The sequence below is a fragment of the Macaca nemestrina genome, chromosome 14 (genome assembly GCF_043159975.1).
Source record: "Macaca nemestrina isolate mMacNem1 chromosome 14, mMacNem.hap1, whole genome shotgun sequence".
NCBI classification, from domain to species: domain Eukaryota; kingdom Metazoa; phylum Chordata; class Mammalia; order Primates; family Cercopithecidae; genus Macaca; species Macaca nemestrina.
In genome coordinates, this window is record NC_092138.1 from 75,950,148 (window position 1) to 75,970,038 (window position 19,891).

Consider the following 19,891-nt stretch of genomic DNA (forward strand, 5'->3'; position numbering starts at 1 on the left):
GGAGATCCAGCTACATACCTTAGAAAATGCAGGAGCTGAAAGTCAAAATGTTTTGTCAATTCTAAATAGGGAAGTGAAAAGCTGTTTAACAGAACTAGATGACATGTATGCAGCTAGGTGGCAAGGAAGGGAGGATTGGTTTTTCTCCGTGTTGTTTGACCAGGTGTGTATATTTGCCATGTCTAAGTTAAATAGCTGATACAAATGCTCAATCCGAAGTCTCACTATTTGAGTTGGTTCTAGGTGACCTGGCACCTGTAAAGATTTTTATAAGCTTTAGTCGTTTTACATGAGCTGATAGATAATGATCTTTGTAATATACTTCAGGTAATTATTAACTGCTTCAACTATGAGTTTGATGGTGATTGGTTTGCCACCCACTTGTGTTTACCTGGGTGTGAGAGTTGAAGGCACCTAGGAAGTTAGAGGGCACACAGTCCACACACAACCACCCTTACATCTGACCCCAAATGCAAGATTGGGGTCCATAAAACCACCTATTTCCTGGCAAATAATTTGCCAGGAAGACTTACAGAACTCACTGAATGCTACTGTACTCATGGTTGTGGTTTATTTTTAGGAAAGGATATAGAGTAAAATCAGCCAGCAAAAGGAGTGCATGGGGCAGAGCTTCCATTGTTGTCTCCCTTGGAGATAGTGGAGTGTGCGGAGTCAGAGCACAGTACTTTCTCAGTGTCAGTGTGTGACAATACACAGAGTATGTCTAACCAGAGAAGCTCACCTAAGCCTCAGTGTTCATAATTATGTGGCTGACTCAGTCTCCAGTCTCCAGCTCCTCTGGTCAGTTTGATACCAGGTGATCCCAAACTCCTAATCTAAACAATATTGTTGGTCTTTCTAGGCTGGTCAACCCCCACCCTGAATACTCTGTGGAGTGGTCTACTCCGACCCTGAAACACATGGTTAGACTTCTATGACCCAAGAGCACCAAAACAACAAAGACACTCCCATAAGGCTTAGAAATTCACTCCCAGAAGTCACGGGCAAAGTCCAGATCTCTTTCTGAGTAAGGCTAAATTCTTACTACCTACCCACTGGGGCTCATTAGATTAAATTGAATTTTGTGAAGTCGATTTTTGGGAAGAAATTTAAAAATATTTCATTTTTATAGCTTTGTTGAGTTATAACTTACATATAGTAAAATTTACTCATTCAAGTGTAGTTTGAATTTGGTAACTATATACAGTCATGCATCTTCCACCACAATCCACACTTCTTTTGCTCTTAGAAAATTACCTTGTGCCCCTTTGTAGTCAGTTCTTGCCCCCATTCTTGTCCCTAGACAACCACTGATCCGCTTTTCATAGTATAGTTTTGTTTTTTCTAGAATGTCATATACGAAGAATTATACATTGTTTAATATTTTGTGTCTGCCTTTTAAAACATATCATAATAATGCTACTGAGATTCATGCATATTGTGAAATATATCAGTGGTTAGTTCCTTTTAAATTACTGAGAAATATTTCATTGTGTGGATATAACACAGTTTATCTGTTCACTAGGTTTTTTGCAATTTGGGTTATTTGAATATTTAACTTTTTTTTTTTTTTTAACTATTGTGAGTAATACTGCTTTAACAATTTGTGTATGTAATTTTATATATTTCATTACTCTTGGAGAGTTAGATATATAGCATTGAGATTGCAGAGTCATGTGGTGAGGATGTTTAACTTTATAAGAAATTATCAAGCTGTTTCCCAAAGTGGTTGCTGCACCATTTTGCATTCCCACTGCAAAAGTAGGAGGATTATATTTGCTTCATTTCCTCACTAACATTTTGTATTATGAGACTTTTTGTTATTTGTTATATTTTATTTTATTTTTTTAGAGATAGGATCTCACTGTGTTGCATGGTTCAGAGTGCCATGGCTATTCATTGGCATGATTATAGCACATTACAGCCTCAAAGTCCTGGCCTCAAGTGACCCTGAAGCTCCCGAATAGCTGGGACTGTAGGTACAGATCACCATGCCTGTCTCTGTTCTTTTTATTCTTAGCCATTCTAGTGAATCTGTAGTGGTATCTCATCGTAGTTTTCATTTGCATCTTTCTGATGACCGATGATATTGACCATCTTTTTAAGTGCTGGTTGACCATCCATCTGTTTTCTTTTGTGAAGTATTCATATCTTGCACATTTTAAAACAAACTGGTTAGTCTTAATGAGTTATAAGCACTAAATCTGTATACAAGACCTTTGTTTGGTGTTTTGCAATTATTTTTTCTAATCTTTGGTTTGCTTTTTGTTTTCTTAATGACATCTTTTGATGAGCAAAAGTTTTAAATTTTGATGAAGTTGAATTTGTTTGTTTTTATTAATGGCTCATGTTTTTTGTGTACTAGCTGAGAAATTACTGCCTTACCCCAAATTCACAATTTTTTTAATGCTTTCTTCTGCAAGTTTTTTAGTTAGCTCTTATGTTTATATATGATAAATTTTGGTTTAATTTTTTATTATGGTGTGAAGAAAAGGTCAAGGTTTATCTTTTTTCTCCCATACAAAAAATACAGTTATTACAGAAGCATTTATTGGAAAGACTGTCTTCCGCATTGAATTACTTTGCCACCTTTGTTGAAAATAGATTTTATTATAGGTTTGATGGCATGAAAGGAGGCTGATGGAGTTTCTAGTAATAGCAGCTACCAATATTATGGAGAAATAGAAGTAGTTTACCTCATTAAATAAGCAAGGACATCATCTTTTAATAGCACTATTTTCAATAACTAGTTGCAGCAAATCATAATAAAAGAGATAAATAGAATATGTATAGGTGGTTAGAAAGAAAAATAATACTATTTGCCAGTGACAAGGGGCTATAACCTAGAATGTTTAGGAGATTCAACAAAAACATATCTTGAAATGAGGTGCTTAAATTATAGGTTATAAAACAGATGCCTAACTAAAGTCAGTCATTTGTCTTATCAGTGCACAGAAAATACAATGAAAAATATAATACTTGTTTTATTAAAATAAAATCTAACAAGATATATGTGGGACCAAATACAGAGAGTTATAGTATTTTAATTAAAAAAAAAAAAGCAAGAGAGGTATAATCTACTGGTTGAGTAGTCTTAATATAGTAAAGATGACAATACTAACAAAATTAATTTATAGATTTAATACAGTGCCAGTTAAGATCCCAGTAGGATGTGCATTGAACTTGATTGATAATATAAATCACAGAGTAAAGGACCAGGGAAGAATTTCAGAGGGGAAATGTTTTTAAATTGTTTCTCATTCACAAGATAATTTGAAAGGATTAGAAGTAGGTGCATATATTGTAAGACAATGATATGGGAGTAAAAAAGATCAGGAGCCACACAATGGAAGTGGAGAAGAGATGAGACCAGAAATCTAGGCTAAGTGTAGTTACTGACATTAAGCACTAAATTAGCTGTGAACTTCCTGGTTTTGAAGGCAGGAAGGGAAACACATGGGTTTCACCAGAGGTTGCAAATCCAAAAGCCCCTAGGCAGATACTGTAAATCACTTACATGGGTTGGGTATAAGACAACAGGGAATATTGGACACTTTGAACTTTATATGTGTGTGCCCCATATAAAGGAGATAGCTGCTAATTGGGGTGAGTTTTGGCATATGGGTAGATGGGGCCAGTGATGCTAAGTTTTTAGAGGAAGCCAGAAGTCTGTTAATGAGAAGAAGAGTGTATCAGTCCTATGATTTTTAAATGTTGATAGTTAGCGTACTAGCCAAATGAAAGATGGGAGCGAAGGATTACTAATTGTGTGAGTACAGATTGTGTATCTATAGTTGTGATTATCTAATTAATAATTGTGTCACTTGGAGAATGAAAGGGGTATTGCCATTCTAGGCCGAAACCTGTTCCAAAGGACAACAACAAGACTACCTGGACATAGGTTAAGAACAGTGATGGGAACAAAATAGAAACAGCAGAAATAAATACTGTGAAAGTAGTCAGTGTTCAACAAAAAAACATTGGGTTGAGTGATATTTTGAAGAAAGCTACATTTAGTTCTATTTTAATCTCATACCATGCAAAGTAAGTTCCACATGGGTTAAATATTTTAAAATGAATGTTCTACTTTATATAATTGAATGAATATTATACTTTAGTGATTGTTATATTTTGTATAATTTCAATATTATAAATGAATATTATACTTTATATAATTTCAATAATTGATACATTGTTGAGGCAATAAAGGAATTACATAAGGCTGGGCGTGGTGGCTCATGCCTATAATCCCAGCACTTTGGGAGGTTGAGGCGGGCAGATTACCTGAGGTCAGGAGTCCGAGACCAGCCTGGCCAACATGGTGAAACCCCCTTCTCTATTAAAAAAAAAAAAAAAAAAAAAAAAACCCCAGGTGCAGTGGCAGGCCCCTGTAATCTCAGCTACTCAGAAGGCTGAGACAGGAGAGTTGCTTGAATTCAGGAGGCAGAGGTTGCAGTGAGCCGAAATCGCACCCTTGCACTACAGCCTGGGCAACAGAGTGAAATTCTGTTTCTTAAAAAAAAAAAAAAGAAGAAAAGAAAAAAAAAGAAATTAAATAATTCGAAGGTAGGCATGTTTGATTATCAAAAATTTGATTCTCTGATACAAAAGCAATACAATGGGAACAACATTCAGAGTTTTTCTGTAATAGGTAAGATTTTTCATGCAATTGGGGATGTATCTGTACGGGTAGATCCATTAGGCAGATTATTGAAGGACAGGTTACACTGTTGAAAATAACAACAGTAATGTTTGGCCAAAAGATCTTCATTTGTAAAATGAAAATAGTAGCAGTACTTCCTTTGGTGTTTTAGAGGAGTAAAGATCATAAATCATGGTATGCCTTAGCACAGTGCTTGGTATCATGAACGTTAACAGCTGTTTATTATAATCATCTTCATTATCATCCGAAACAAGCTTCAAAGTTACTTATCAAGGCTTCATCCCTTTTTAACCTAGATGGGGAAAACACAGCTATTTTAACCATCTGTTACATTTATGTGGTTTACAAAGCACTCTAACATATTCTGTCTCATTGATTCTCACTATCCCTGGGAACTGTTTAAATTTTTTCTCAGGTTTTGTTTCAGGGTTCCCTCTTTCATAGACACAGCTTGGTCTTTGTCATCACCCTTAATTGTTCTACCTATAAAATCAATTCAGAGTAATTCAAAACTTCCCCCACCCTCACCATGGGCTTCTCTCCTTCCATCTTGCATTGCATGTCCTTTTTTGCCCACTGCAGCCATTCTTCGACCTCTAGTCCTTCGACTCCTGTACTTTCTCCCAAGCCCTTTTTTTTTTTTTTTTTTTTTGAGATGGAGTCCTGCTCTGTCGCCCAGGCTGGAGTGCAGTGGCATGATCTTGACTCACTACAAGCTCCGCCTCCCGGGTTCACGCCATTCTCCTGCCTCAGCCTCCCGAGTAGCTGGGACTACAGGCGCCCCCACCACGCCTGGCTAATTTTTTGTATTTTTAGTGGAGACGGGGTTTCACCGTGTTAGCCAGGATGGTCTCGGTCTCCTGACCTCGTGATCCGCCTGCCTCGGCCTCCCAAGTGCTGGGATTACAGGCGTGAGCCACCGCGCCCAGCCTTTTTTTTTTTTTTTTTTTTTAAGACATAGTCTCACTCTGTGGTCTAGGTGGGAGTGCAGTGGCGCAATCTCGGCTCACTGCAACCTCCGCCTCCTGGGTTCAAGTGATTCTCTTGCCTCAGCCTCCTCAGTAGCTGGGATTATAGTTGTGTGCCACCACACCTGGCCAATTTTTGCATTTTTTTTTGTAGAGATGGGGTTTCAGTGTATTGGCCAGGCTGGTCTCAAAAACTTCTGGTCTCAAGCAATCCACCTGCCTTGGCCTCCCAAAGTGCTGGGATTGCAGGCATGAGCCACCATGCCTGGCCTCCAAGTGCTCTTTTTACTCTACTTTCATCCTTGTTTTTTGTTGTAATATAATTTTTTCATAATGTTGTGGCAATATCTAGTGTATATCTGTGCCTTACTGTCTTCCTCAGAGATCTGAAAGAAATCTGTGATAGGCAAAGGATTCCAATGGACATTTCTCCAAAGCAGCTATATGAATGGCTAACACGCACATGAAAAGATAGCCAACATCATTAGCTCTCAAGAAATGCAAATCAAAACCACAATGAGTTACTATTTCACATCCACTAGAATAATTATAATAAAAAGGCAGTTACAGATGTTGGTGAGGATGTGGAGAAATTGGAGCCCTCATACGTTGCTGCTGGGAATGTAAAATGGGATAGCTGCTCTTGTAAACAATCTGACAGTCCATCAAAATATCAAAATAGAGTTACCATATGATCCAGCCATTCCACTCCTTAGTATCTACCCAAGAGAACTAAAAACACATGTCCCCACAAAGACTTATACATGAACATTCGTAGCAGCCGCAGCATCTAATAGCCAAAAACAGAAAACAGCACAAATGTGCATCAACTGATGACAGGATAAACAAAATGTGGTATATCCACACAATGAAAAGTTATCCAGCCATTAAAAGGAATGAAGTGCTTATATATGCCATGGCATGGATGAACCTTGAAAGTGTTATACTTCATAAAAGAAGCCAGCCACATAGTGTATGATTTTCTTTATATGAAATGTATAGAATAGGCAAATATATAGAGACATAAAGTAGATTAGTAGTTGTCTAGGGCTAGGGAGTAGGCGGACATGGAAGGATGATGTATTCACTTGTTTTCTGTTGCCTACAGCAGAATACCTGCAACTGGGTAATTTATAAAGAAAAAGGAATGTATTATAATTATGGAGGTTGAGAAGTCCAAGATGGAGGGTCTGCATCTGATGAGAGCCTTTTGCTGGTGGGGACTCTGTGCAGAGTCCTGAGATAGCTCAAGGTTATCACATGATGAGGGGGTCAAGTGTGCTAATATGCTAACTCACATCTCTCTTCTTACAAAGCCACCAATTCCCCTCCCATGATAATCCATTAATCCATTAACAAGGGCAGAGCTCTTATGATCCAGTCACCTCTTAAAGGCACCACCTCTCAATACTGCCTCACTGGGGATTAAATTTCAACATGAGTTTTGGAGGGGACAAATATTTAAACCATAACAGATAGGGAGTTATTCTAATGGTTATGAGGTTTCTTTTGGGGGTGACAAAAGGTTCTAAAATTAGATTGTAGTAATGGGATGAACAACTCAGTCAAATATACTTAAAACTTTGAATTGCACAGTTTACACAGGTGAATTTTATGGTATGTTATTTATATTTCAAAAAAGCTGTTACACTAAAAAGAAAATGAAATTTCTGGCCATTGGCTTATGACACATATTATTTCTCAGTATGAGTGCTGAAACAAGTTGATTTAGGAGTGTTCTTTCAATTTATTGGACTAACTAGAAAATTGTTTTTTTCATGTGAAATGTTCTTTTTTAAGAGACCAGGTCTTGCTTTGTCAGCTAGGCTGGAGTGCAGTGGTACCACCTTTGCTCACTACAGCCTCAACCTCTTGGACTTAAATAATCCTCCCACCTCAGCCTCCCAAGTAGCTGGGACTATAGGCATGTGTCACCACATCCGACTAATTTTTGTATTTTTTGTAGGGATGGGGTCTGACTATGTTGCCCAGGCTAGTCTCAAACTCCTGGCCTCAAGTGATCCTCCTGCCCTTGTCTCCCAAAGTACTGGGATTACAGGCGAGAACTAATGCACCCAGTTAAAGTTGTTTTAATTTACTTTCTTGCCTCAGTTTATTATAAGGAATATCATTTGCTGTAAGTGACTCTTGGTTGCCATTCTGACAATTATGTCTCCCTCCATAGTAGATGGATAAGCAGGAGTTTGTAGCTAAATAGGAGAGTCATTCTTCCCCCGTGCTTTTCTAGTTCCATGCCTTTGCTCTGCAATGTTAGTATCTTCTTTGGCTCTTTCATCATCTTACTTTTTACTCTTACGAGGCCTTTGACAATCTATTTAAAACTATGAAGTATAAAGTCTGTCTTCAGAAAAATACATATGGATTTGCACATCAGAGTTTGCTTACGATTTCTGGAGGCTCACAGATTTCACCCAGGTTAAGAATCTCAACCTACACACTGACTTTGGTGATCTCATGCACTCCCAGGGGAAAGCTACCATTTATATGCTGATTATTCCAAAATCACTATCGCCTGTCCAGATTTCTCTGCTAAAACCCTACAGCCAACTGTATAGGTCCATTTGGACACTTCATAGGCATCTCCAACTTAAATTGTCTAAAGTTGGAACGTCATCCTTGTCCTTCTGTACTCTGCTTCTTCTGAGTCCCCTATCTTACAGAATTGAGCAGGATTCCAAACGAGAATGTCCTAGCCATTTAGTCTAAGATGCTAAGCATTATGTTTATTTTTTTTCCTTTCCCCCTATGTATAATCAGTCATAAAGTTTTCTTCAGTGTGTCTAAACTTTTGAAATCTACTCCTTTTTATTCGCATTCCCACCCTAGTTCAAGTCATCATTTCTTGGTAGAAATTTAGTAGCCTCCTAGCCAGTCTCCTTACTTTTCTCTTGCTTACCTCTGATTCTTTCTGCACATTGCAGCTGGTGAGCTCCCAATGGCTTCCCAGTGTCTTTAAGAAGAACTCCAAACTTTCTAACTTTTTTTTTTTTTTTTTGAGACTGAGTCTCACTCTGTCACCCAGGCTGGAGTATGGTGGTGCAATCTCAGCTCACTGCAACCTCCACTTCCCAGGTTCAAGCAATTCTCCTGCCTCAGCCTCCCAAGTAGCTGGGATTACAGGTGCACACCATCACACCTGGCTAATTTTTGTATTTTAGTAGAGACAGGGTTTCACCATGTTGACCAGGCTGGTCTTGAACTCCTGACCTCAAGTGATCTGCCCACCTGGGCCTCCCAAAGTGCTGGGATTTACAGGCATACCATTTATAAGGCCCTGATTGATCTAGTACCAGCTGACCTGTCCAGCCGTCTACCAACCATCCTGACCATTTTCTTGTTTTCAGCTGTGCCATGCCCCCTTTCACCTTTTTGCCTTTGCCTGCTCTGTTCCTGCCCTGTTCCTACTCGCTTTCATCCACACTGGTTAACTCTTACTCATTCTTTAGGTTCCAGCTTTAGATATCCCTTCCTCAGGACACCTATCCTGATTTTCCATTAATGGGGTACGTTTGTTGCCTCCTTTATAATCCTGTTTTCCCTGCTTTAGCACTAGCACACTGTTTATAATTGTCTTCTTACACTCTGGATTGTGAACATTAAGAAGGGAGACACTTATTTATCATCATATCTTTAGTACTTATTTAGGCCTACACCTGGCAGAATAGGTGTTTAATAAAATTCTTTTGAATAAACGAGAGTATTTCTCTGTCCGTGAAATATCTTCTTCCCTATCTTCACTCCTCTCTGGCCCCACTTAGCAAAATCTTATATAATTACCATCTGTTTATTAATTTGGGAAATATGCAGCTGCTGCTTTATTCCAGGCATCATTTTAGGCACTAAGGATGTAGGGATGAATTAAGCAGTCAAATATCTTTGCCCTGTTGGAGCTGATATTCTACTAGTGGTGGTGGAAAATAAACAGATAAATCAGTAAAATACACAGTGTGTGAGCGAGTGTAAGTCTGAGGAGAAACAAAGCAGGAAAGATGAAGGCACATCAGAGTAGAAAGTTGGTGTTTTAGACAGGCTGGCCAGCGAAGGCTTCACTGAGAAGGTGTCTTTTGAGTAAAGACTTGAAAGGAGGGAAGGAGCTAGCTCTGTTGCTGTCTAGAAAAAGAACATTCCAGGCAGATAGGCAGTGCAGCGGCCCCAAGTTGAGAGTGTGCCAGGTTGCTTGAGGAACAGAAAGGAGACCAGTGGGAGACCAGGCGAAGGTGAGATTAGAGAGGTGCACATTCTCTGAATATTGCTCTCTTAGTCTGATCCTTGGGCTTCCTCTGCAGTTTAAAGTTATTTTCAGCTCTCAGTGCTGTGAATTACCAGAAAGGACCATGAAAGTTTCTCTTCTTAGCAGTTGCCTGTAAATCAAGGTCTACAGAAGTGCTGGCGGAGGAGGCTGCCATGCTGTTTAGAATTCAGTTGTCTCTTTGGGGATTGGTGAGATGGCATCCTTAGGTTTTAGTTTTAACAAGTGGCACCTCTTCCTTAGGAGATTTTTGCCTCTTCCTAATTAGGACTGAGGAAGCAGTGGGGAAGGGGCACACCCCTGTCAACAACCTCATGGGTTGGGTTTCTTGGGTTTCACAAACTCTGGGGTGCTGGCTCCATAGTTCTTTCCTAATATAACAGGGCTCCTCTGGGGGCATTTGGGTCCCACCCCGAATCAGATGACTGGGCTTGCCTTGCTGGCACCCCAACACCAGCCCCTCTGGAAATAAGAGGCCTCCTCTGGGCAGAATTCCACTGTGGGTGGAGTACAGATCTGCGGGGTTCTCTGTAGCCTATGTTTAGCAATAGCAAGCCTCCGCTAGGCTGTCATGGTTTTCAGTTTGGTATGATTCACTCACGGCAACACTCTCTGTGGAAAGGGGCTATAAATTGTAAATTGATATGAGGTAATAATTGGAAAAATGATCAGACTCCATTTTTATTCCCCTCTGGGGAAGACACATGTCAGGAATCACTAAAGCAGAAGGTGACAGAGGGATTTTTCAGCCAGCTTTCCAGCTTTAGTGCTGCAGTGCTTCCATCCTGATTAGAGAGGAGAGCAGCCAAATTCGGCAGGAGGCGGCCAGCAGACCTAGTATCTGCTTGCCACCTTTTGCTCCAAAAAGGCTTGTCACAGAGTTACCATGGCAGCAGGAGGCAATTTAATGGCAAAGGCTCATCTCTGGAGCAGCACTGCTGTTCCCCAGCCATTCCCTCTCTAGCCTTCAATTCGAGGGGCTGGCCATACTAGGGTATCACTGTTCCATGGCCATTTGAGTACATGTTGCCTAATGGAAGAGCTATAAGATCTTCCAGATTCTAAGGATGGCTACATCTTCTATCCCCTGCTTCTCCTTAGTGCATAGCTCTTTGATGCTCCATCCTATAGTCGACTATCAGATTATTTGCAGTTCCTTAAATATGCTCTTTCATGATTCTGTGCTTTTAGACATGCAGTTTCCTCTGCCTAGAGTGCTCCCTTCCCCATCTGTCTGGAAAATTCTTACTCATTTTCAAAATATGGCTTAGAAACTGCTTCCTCCTCCTTTATGGTTTCTCTGACCCCTTATCCTCTGTGCAGAATTACACAATTTCCACTGCCATCTCAGCCTTGCCTCCTATCACATGGTTTTTAAATGACTGTATACATTTTTGTTTGTTTTTCTCTAGACTATAACTTACTTGCATTCAAGAACTGTATTTTATGAATTTGGTATCCCCTATTTAATTCCTGTCACGTGAGTGTTGCATACCACATAAGAGTACAGCCCTATATCATGTCCAGGTAGGGCTTTGTCTCTCAGGGATCCCAGAAGATTGCACTGATTTAATCAACTGACTTGACTGGTCTGTAACTCACTCTCCTTTACATTCATTCTCACTTTCCAGTTTGAACTGGAAAGTTAGGTTAGTCACCCAGCTTGCCAATCAGTTCCATCCTTTGTTAAATTAGGATGTTGTGAGGCTAAAGCCTGTAATGCTTTGTGACTCAAAGTAAATTATCAATGAATCTTACTGTCTTTACCTTCTCCTATCTTCAGTAAAGAAAGTAAAAGCAAAACAGAAGTTTAAATGAGTTTTAAACCTTCTGTGGCATGGTATCATTCATTTTCATCTTCTTGCTCTGAGCGCAGCTTTAAAAGTCACTTCTTTCGTGACTCTTATCCTTTTTCCTGAGTTTCAGTGATTTAATGTCCCCCCTTTGTCTCATCCTGTTTTCATCTTTGGTGCATCTGTCCCCCTCATTCACTGCGTAGACAGAGCATTTTATTTAGACATCTCTCCTTTTCCTACCTTTTGGGATAATTTGTTATTGTATCTCAAAAATATCCATTTAAAAATAAACCTTTTTCTGTTCCTCAAATAATTTCTGGAAACCACCCCAACTGTAATAAATACACATTTATATGCCTTACCTGCTGTCCTCTGTAATGTTTGCTTTGCAGTTTGGTCTGAGCATTTTTCTCCATTCCCATCTACCTTTTAAGTTCAAAGCTTACTTAGGCTGCTTTGCAATTCCCTTTGCAAATGCATTTCTGTATCATCTGATCATGCTATGTGCATATTGTATATGCCAATGCCTGCAGGTGTCTAGGCTGTTTTGTTTATAGAGTATTTTTCTCTTACTGCTTCTTGTCTTTCATTCTCACTTTTGGTATTTTATTTATTCCTGTTCCTCTAAAGGATGTGAAACTTAAACCTGTATTTAAATTATCAAAAGGCTCAGTAAAAGATTCACTGAGGATGACAACGACAAACTTGCTCTTAACTTAGGTTTATGGAATATCTGTGACATGGGCTCTCCACCTTGGAGATGGCGTAGAGAAGGAGGAGGTATGGAGGCCAAGGCAAATAATCAGAGTTGGCCTGAGAAGCTTTTTCAAAATGTATGTGCTGCATCTCTTGCCTGATCCTTGCCCTGTCGGGAGTGAAACTAGGCGGATACTGTGTGTTACCCTCTCAGCTGAAATACTCATCTGTAGTTTTCAGTTACAATAATCTGGTTTGTCAGTGCCATGCTTATTACGATTATTTGTTTCATTGTCTAAAAATAAAAATAAAACTATCAGTTCATTTTGTTTAAACTGAAAAGTGAAAAACTAATGTAAGCATTTATTTACCTGGTTAAGGACATTTTCAAATCAAAAGGCGAGAAAGTGCAATTTTAATAAATCATAAATTGGTTTGATACACGCACTTTGCCTCCTCTGTAAATATTCAGTTAAATATGAATTAGTTAAAATATAATTACTTGCAAGCATGTTGCCATGGATTGGATGAACTTCAGAATGCTGGAAACAATATTCAAAGTTAATAGAGAACAGTTAAAGTTACTAATGATATTTGTAGGAAATATTTTGGAATAGTGCAGAATGGAAACAGTGAAACTCAGAATCAGAGGTACTAGGTTTGAATTCATGCTTTGGCACCTACTAGCTCTCTTGGGCCTGGTGGTTAGGCCTCAAGGCCTCAGTTTTAACATCTTTGGAATGGTTATGACCCCTACCTCACAGAGTTGTTGCAAAGATCAAATAAGGTCTTGAATGTGACAGTGACTCATACCTAAACACCCAACAAATGTTAATAGAATCTGGACCTACGATCAAGGTTTCCATGTTATTTTTAACTTTATGTGTGTGCATTTGAATATGTGAAATGCATAGAGAATTAAGCTTAATATCTTCTCTTTTCGTTCTTTCTTTTTGCCTTTTTTTTTTTTTTTTTTTTTTTTTTTTTTTTTGAGACACAATCTCACTCTGTCGCCCAGGCTGGAGTGCAGTGGCGCCATCTCGGCTCACTGCAACCTCTGCCTCCCAGGTTCAAGCAATTCTCCTGCCTCAGCCTCCCAAGTAGCTGGAATTACAGTTGCCCGCCACCACACTCAGCTAATTTTTGTGTTTTTAGTAGAGATGGGATTTCACCATGTTGTCCAGGCTTGTCTCGAACTCCTGACCTCAAATGATCTGCCCGTCTTGGCCTCCCAAAGTGCTGGGTTTACAGGCTTGAGCCACTGCACCTACCCAGCTTAATATATTCTTAGACTATGGAGGGCAGGTAAGATATGGAGTGTAAGCGTGTGATGTGTGTGAGTGTGTATTTCTTGAAGATATCATTTCAAGTAAGTTTTTAGATATTTTCAAACCACATACACAGGCTGAAAAATGTGCAGTGTTAATTTCAGAGAGTTATAGTCATGGTAGCATTCTTCTCGCCCTCCTGTTCTTGTTTTCCTTGTGCTGGATCTGTTTTGGCGGCGTACTTGGTTCTCAAGGGGGTAATGACTTTACCCTTAGTCATGAATACTCCTACACAGATTTTTTTTTTTCCTAAATGAAAACTAAATATTAGTATTGTATCCCTGTTTTATGCCCATATAAGAAAGTGTTGAGTTTAGTTCCTTACTATGAAATGTAAAATGTGTGGAAAGCAAGTAGTAATCTTTGTGGTAATGACACAAATCACTGAGTGCATGCTATGTTAGGTGCTTAATATATATTATTGATCACATTACAACAAACTATAAAATAGGTGATATGTAATTTTTCAGATAAGGAAACTGAGGGTCAGACGGATAAATATATCTTCCAAGGTCAGAGAACTATTAAGAGAGAACCAGAAAGCAAGTTCACATTGGTCTGACTAAAGCAAGGGATAAGGTTGCTGCCCAGTCACTAGCATAAGTCAAAGGAATATGTTTTAAGGTATAAAAGAAGTTAGAAATGTAATCGGGATACTTTTGCCCTTGGAGGAGGCTGAAGCCTGCAGGACGGACAGTGCATCTATTCTCAAGAGGTTGTCATTGATCCAGCCTAGGCCCAGCAACAAGGCCCAGGCAGCTTCTGGCTTTTTTTTTCCTTTTCCCTAAGCTTCTTTTTCTACTGTGGTGTGATTCCCCAGATGGTTCTCAAGGCATTGCTTATCACTTAGAACTGTGTACTCAATGCCTCTCTCTCATCCCAGTTCCACTGCCCAACTCCCACCCCATAGAGAAACACACAACAGAATTACTGTGAGAATTATATGAGTTAATATATGTAAAGGGTTTAATACAGTGTCTGATAAATAGTAAGTACTCAACAAAATTGGCTATCATTTTTAAAAGTCTTTATCATTAAGTATTATTAGGCCAGGTGCAGTGGCTCATACCTGTAATCCCAGCACTTTGGGAGGCCAAGGTGCATGGACCACCTGAGATCAGGAATTCAAGACCAGCCTGGCCAACACGGTCAAACCCCTGTCTCTACTAAAAATACAAAAATTAGCTAGGTGTGGTAGCAGGCGCCTGTAATTCCAGCTACTCAGGAGGCTGAGGCAGGAGAATCGTTTGAACCTGGGAGGCTGAGGTTGCAGTGAGCTGAGACCATGCCATTGTACTCCAGCCTGTGTGACAGAGCAGAACTCCATCTCAAAAAAAAAAAAAAAGTGTTCTTAGTAGTGATCACAGTGGTGGTGATGGCAATGGTAGCAGTGATGGTGGTGGTGGTGGTGGTGGTGATAGCAGTAGTGGTTGATTCAAAGGTTTTATGACACATTTTTCAAGGACCTGATTGTTCCCTGTCCATGATCTGTCTTTGTGCAATTCATTATACAGGGTCACAGGCATAGACATGCTTAGTCAGACGCCCAGGATAGAAGAAGGGAGAATTAGTAAGGGAATGCTTGTTTCTACTCAGAAGTTGCCAGAAACAATTCTCTGTATGCCCTACTTCCTTGTTATCAGCCATGGAAACAGTCCACAAAACCTACTTCTAAACCTCATGTTGCCTGGCTTTTTTTCTTTCCTTCTATCTGTATAGATAGAACATTTGGAGTCACTGGTTTGGAGTCACTGATAGGGTCACACACACGTTTTTTTTTTTGTTGTTTTCTTTCAGTTTGGTAAGTTATACCTGAACTTCATGCCGGGTTCCCAGACCCGTTGCTGTGCTGAAGTGTGCAGAATTACTTGATCTGCAAAGGCCTCTGTAGTTGCCCCCCTTTTTTTTCCTACTTACTTTTTTTTTCCCCTTCATATAAAAGTTTCCATTTTAGCGTATGTATTGACTTTACCTTTTCTGCTTTTCAGTTTGTTCTCCTAATTTTTATATTTGGTTATATTTCCTGTTGCAGATTTGAAACCACATTTTGCATAGCAACAGAGTTTAATTGTGTGAAAGGCTATTGACAGATGCATGATTTTATAAAACTTCTTATGAACTCAGTGGAATTGAACCCTGGCTGGAGATTCATTTTAGGTGGAAGCATTCCTTCTTGTACTCCCTTCCTTGATCCGTATTATTGCACTTAGCTTATCTCAGTTGAGAATGTTTAGCCCTTATTTTCTCTTTGAGCAAATGTTAACATCTACAATCTTTATCATCTCATCTACTTTATAACATTAAAAATACATGCTTCAGTATGCTTTCTAATTAATCTTCCCTTTCCTAAAATACAAGTATACAGAACTTAAAGGGTATAATTTCAGATTTGGGGATTATTTTGTCTATCTGTAATGGACAGTATTTAACTATTAATAAACAATATTTACTGCAGTAATATCAGCTCAAAAGTAATTGGCATTCTTTCTAGAAGATGCGGATTATGAAAGGTAAAATAAATTAAAAATCACTTTATTTTAATACCCAGAGATGACTGTAGTTGAAATGTTGGTGTATTTCCCTCTAGTCTCCATTTAACTTTATATATTCAGTTGTATATCTTCATTGATATCTATAATATATATTCATTTTTGGAATTATATAATTCTGTTTATATGAATTATATATAATGAATGAATTATATTTATTAACTAAAGTTTACAGTTTATATATAAACTGCAATTCATGCTATATTATATAGCAGTATTATGATATTCCAATAATTTTTTTGGTACAAGTTTGACAAAATAAAAAATTAATGATTTGAAGAAAACTAAAATAGATGATTTCTGATTATAAAATATGCATGTGTACAATACAAACATTTAAATATTAGAAAAATAGATCATGATAATTATGAATCCTACAATTCCCCTATTCCCACTGTTAGTCTGTTTATAAGCAATTTTTTAAAAATGTATTTATGATGAGATTTTTATCGTGGAGGAATGTGGAATAGATATTCTTTGCTCTAGGCTTAGTCAAATATGCAGTGACCCACAATGTGTTTTGTGAAATAATATCTCAGTTTTTTCTCCATGCTTTAGGTATGTATTCTTTTTGGATCCATGCAACCTGGACTTGATAAACCGGAAGATTAAGTCTGTAGCACTGTGTGTAGCAGCATGTCCAAGGCAAGAACTGAAAACTCTGAGTGATGTTCAGAAGTTTGCAGAGATGAATGGTGAGACATTAGGCCATTCAAATCTATGTCCTATCACCTTGTTCTCTTTGTTAAATATAAATTTGCCCTAGTGTTAAATAAATTATCAAGGAACCTTAGATAATTGAAGTAATTTTGGACTTCCTTGCTAAAAAATATTATAGTCACCCAGGGAGCTTGTTAAACTCCAGATTCCTGGGCCTCATCCAGCAAAATTCTGACTGAGTGGGTCTTTGCGCTCTGGAAGTTAGTATTTTTTAAATAAATATCTCAGGTGACTTTGATGTAGTCTGTTGAGTGTTTGGAAATTACTAAACCACTCTAGGTAAAATTTGTTTCTTGTTCCCCCTTCCCAAGGATTGGTTAAAAGTATTTCAATTCACGTTTATATAAATTGAAACAAATTTTATATATTGAAATAATATATATACGTGTGTGTGTGTGTGTGTGTGTGTATGTGTGTATATATATATATATATAAAACCCTGGTTAGCAATGTAACATATGCATATTATAGGAAATTCGAAAAGTTCAGAAAAAATAAGAAGTAGAAATTAAAATTCCAGCATCAGTACTTTTTCAATGAGTCGGTGTGTATATAGTTTTGTGTTCTGCTTTTTAAATTTAATGTTCTGTCATAGCTCTTTTTCTAAAAATAATTGTGAGAAATTTTGAGGCCAAACATAGGGGAATTAGCTGAGAAAACTAACATAGTTTCCTGAAATCTAGCTCTGTTCTCTGAGGCATTTTATCTGTAGGTACCATCCTCAGGTCCACATGGCTTGCCTCAATTCTTTTCTGAGAATCGTTTTTTTAACCACCCTTTGTAGAGGCCCCTGTTTTTGAATTTCTTTGAGGTTTCATGCTTGTATTTTGTGTGTAGGAATCCTCAGAGCTGCCTTGGTCCTGCCCAGATCCACAGGCTGGTGCTGGTTCCTTGGAACAAGGACCAACCCAAGTATCCAGTGGGTACAACTTCTGGCTGGGTGGACAGACAGCCTGGAACCATAACTCTGCACACACTAGCATGGCTCCAGTGTCTTCCTGTTGGGGATGCTAGCCTTCTGAAGGCGGGAGGACTGCAGCCTTCCAGGCTGGCAGTATCCCTGTTCCATTGTTCCATGCCCTCAGCATAGGATAGCATGGGTTGATTTGGGTTGGATTCCAGTGCTGACTGTCACTGACTGCCTCTGTAATAAGGGTAAAGGGTAAAAGTTCTCTGAGCCTAGGTTTCCTCATCTGAAAAAATGTGGATTAAAAATAATACTCCCTCATACATTGTTATGAAGTTTAAGTAAGATGATGTATGAAGAATACTGAACACTTGGTAGGCACTTGAATAAAGAAGTGCCAACCACTCTTCACGATCTCATTTTTTATTCCCATATGGTATCCCCACATGTGTTGTTGCTGAGCCTCTTACCAGAACTACCAGCCTCATCATTATAAGGTTTCTTAGGGAGAGGTGAGCCCTTCCTTAAGGGTTTTTCCAGAATTTTAGACAATGTGAGTATACTCTGACAAGTGATGTGGTTGAGTGGTTAAAAGTATACGCTCCGGAGTGCGATTGTTTGGGTTCAAATGTTGCTCCTACCACTCACTGGCTGTGAGACCCTGGGCAAAGTACTTGACTTCTCCTTGCCTCCGTTTCCACATCTATGAAATAGGGACAATATTCATACCTAATATACTTCATAGGATTGTTATGAGGACTTGATACATGAACAATGCTTAGAACAGTATCTGGCAAATATTAAGTTGCTAAGAAAAATTATTGGCTGCTGCTATTATCATTATAATTATTAATATTATTCCACTAATGGAATGTAATAGTCTTTCTACCTCCAATTTCTGTCTAGTTTTAGCTGTCTTATATACTGCTGCCATGTTAATATTCCTAGAGCTTCAATCAATGCTAACCCCTTGCTCAGAAAGCATCCATAGTAAAAAATAAAAGTCTATATGTCTTATGCTATCATTCGAAGCTATGATCTAGTCTCGAACTATCTTCCAACATGTCTTCTCAAACCCACTGGTTGTGAGTCTTGGTCCCTTGAACCTGAGCTGTCATCTGGAGGGCTAGAAGAGAGCTAGGTCCTTGTTAGCTGTGTGGCCTGTTGAGATGTTTCCTGGAGGAGAAATGCCCCATGCTCCCCTGCTGGTATGCTTTGTTTCCAGGCTGGTATCCTTCTAAGTGAATATGATACTGACTGTGGCCTGTTCAGGTTTAGTTAAGAAGACCTTCCTGGTGGGTTTTACAGCTTTGTATTTCTCACTGTGTCTTGCACAAAGTAGGTGCTCAAGATTTATTAATGAATAAACATTATTTCAGAAAACAGACTTCTTAAATTGGTGCCTAGCTACAAAGGTACCATTGGGGTTTTGTGCCAGCTGTATGAATAATAAGTCAATAAGGTATCCATAAAAAATGACAGCATCAAGAAGTACAACGATGGAGGATAGAGAAGACAAACTTTTAACAGGCAAATAGAAAAGCTATAAAATTATATCAGAGAGAGAGCCTTTGGTATAGGGGCCTAAATACCTTATTTGAGTAGCAACCCTAACTTGAAATTTCTGAACTTCTCAAAAGAACCTATGCTGTTGTTTGAATTGGTAACTTAAAACTAGACCTGGTAAGATTTAATTCCAATATTACCCTTGTCACTGAGGGAATTATTTCTCTGCTTTTTGCATTATTTTTCCTTCTTTTGTCTTTGTAAGTTACCTGATTTTTTTTCTTTTTCTTCTTGCTTAAAAGACAGAGTAAAGTGCAGTAGTCTGGTCTGTAGGACAGTGGCACAGTCATGGTTCACTGCAGCCTTGTACTTCTGGGCTCAAGTGGTTCTCCTGCTTCAGCCTCCTGAGCAACTGGGACTATAGGCATGTGTCACCATGCCCAGATAATTTTTTTACTTTATGTGGCAATGAGGTATCACCATGTTAT

At 38.7% G+C, this 19,891-nt stretch overlaps 1 protein-coding gene across 5 annotated transcripts in view; it reads left to right on the plus strand.

Annotated features, from left to right (window-relative positions):
• LOC105481019 (solute carrier family 44 member 1) overlaps positions 1–19,891 on the plus strand; it is a 243,524-nt gene that overhangs the window by 123,440 nt on the left and 100,193 nt on the right. For all 5 annotated transcript variants that reach the window (XM_071078099.1, XM_071078098.1, XM_011740264.3 and 2 more), the window contains one exon: positions 16,829–16,965. In XM_071078099.1, the coding sequence (XP_070934200.1) occupies positions 16,829–16,965 (137 nt within the window). The remainder of the gene's footprint in view (positions 1–16,828; positions 16,966–19,891) is intronic.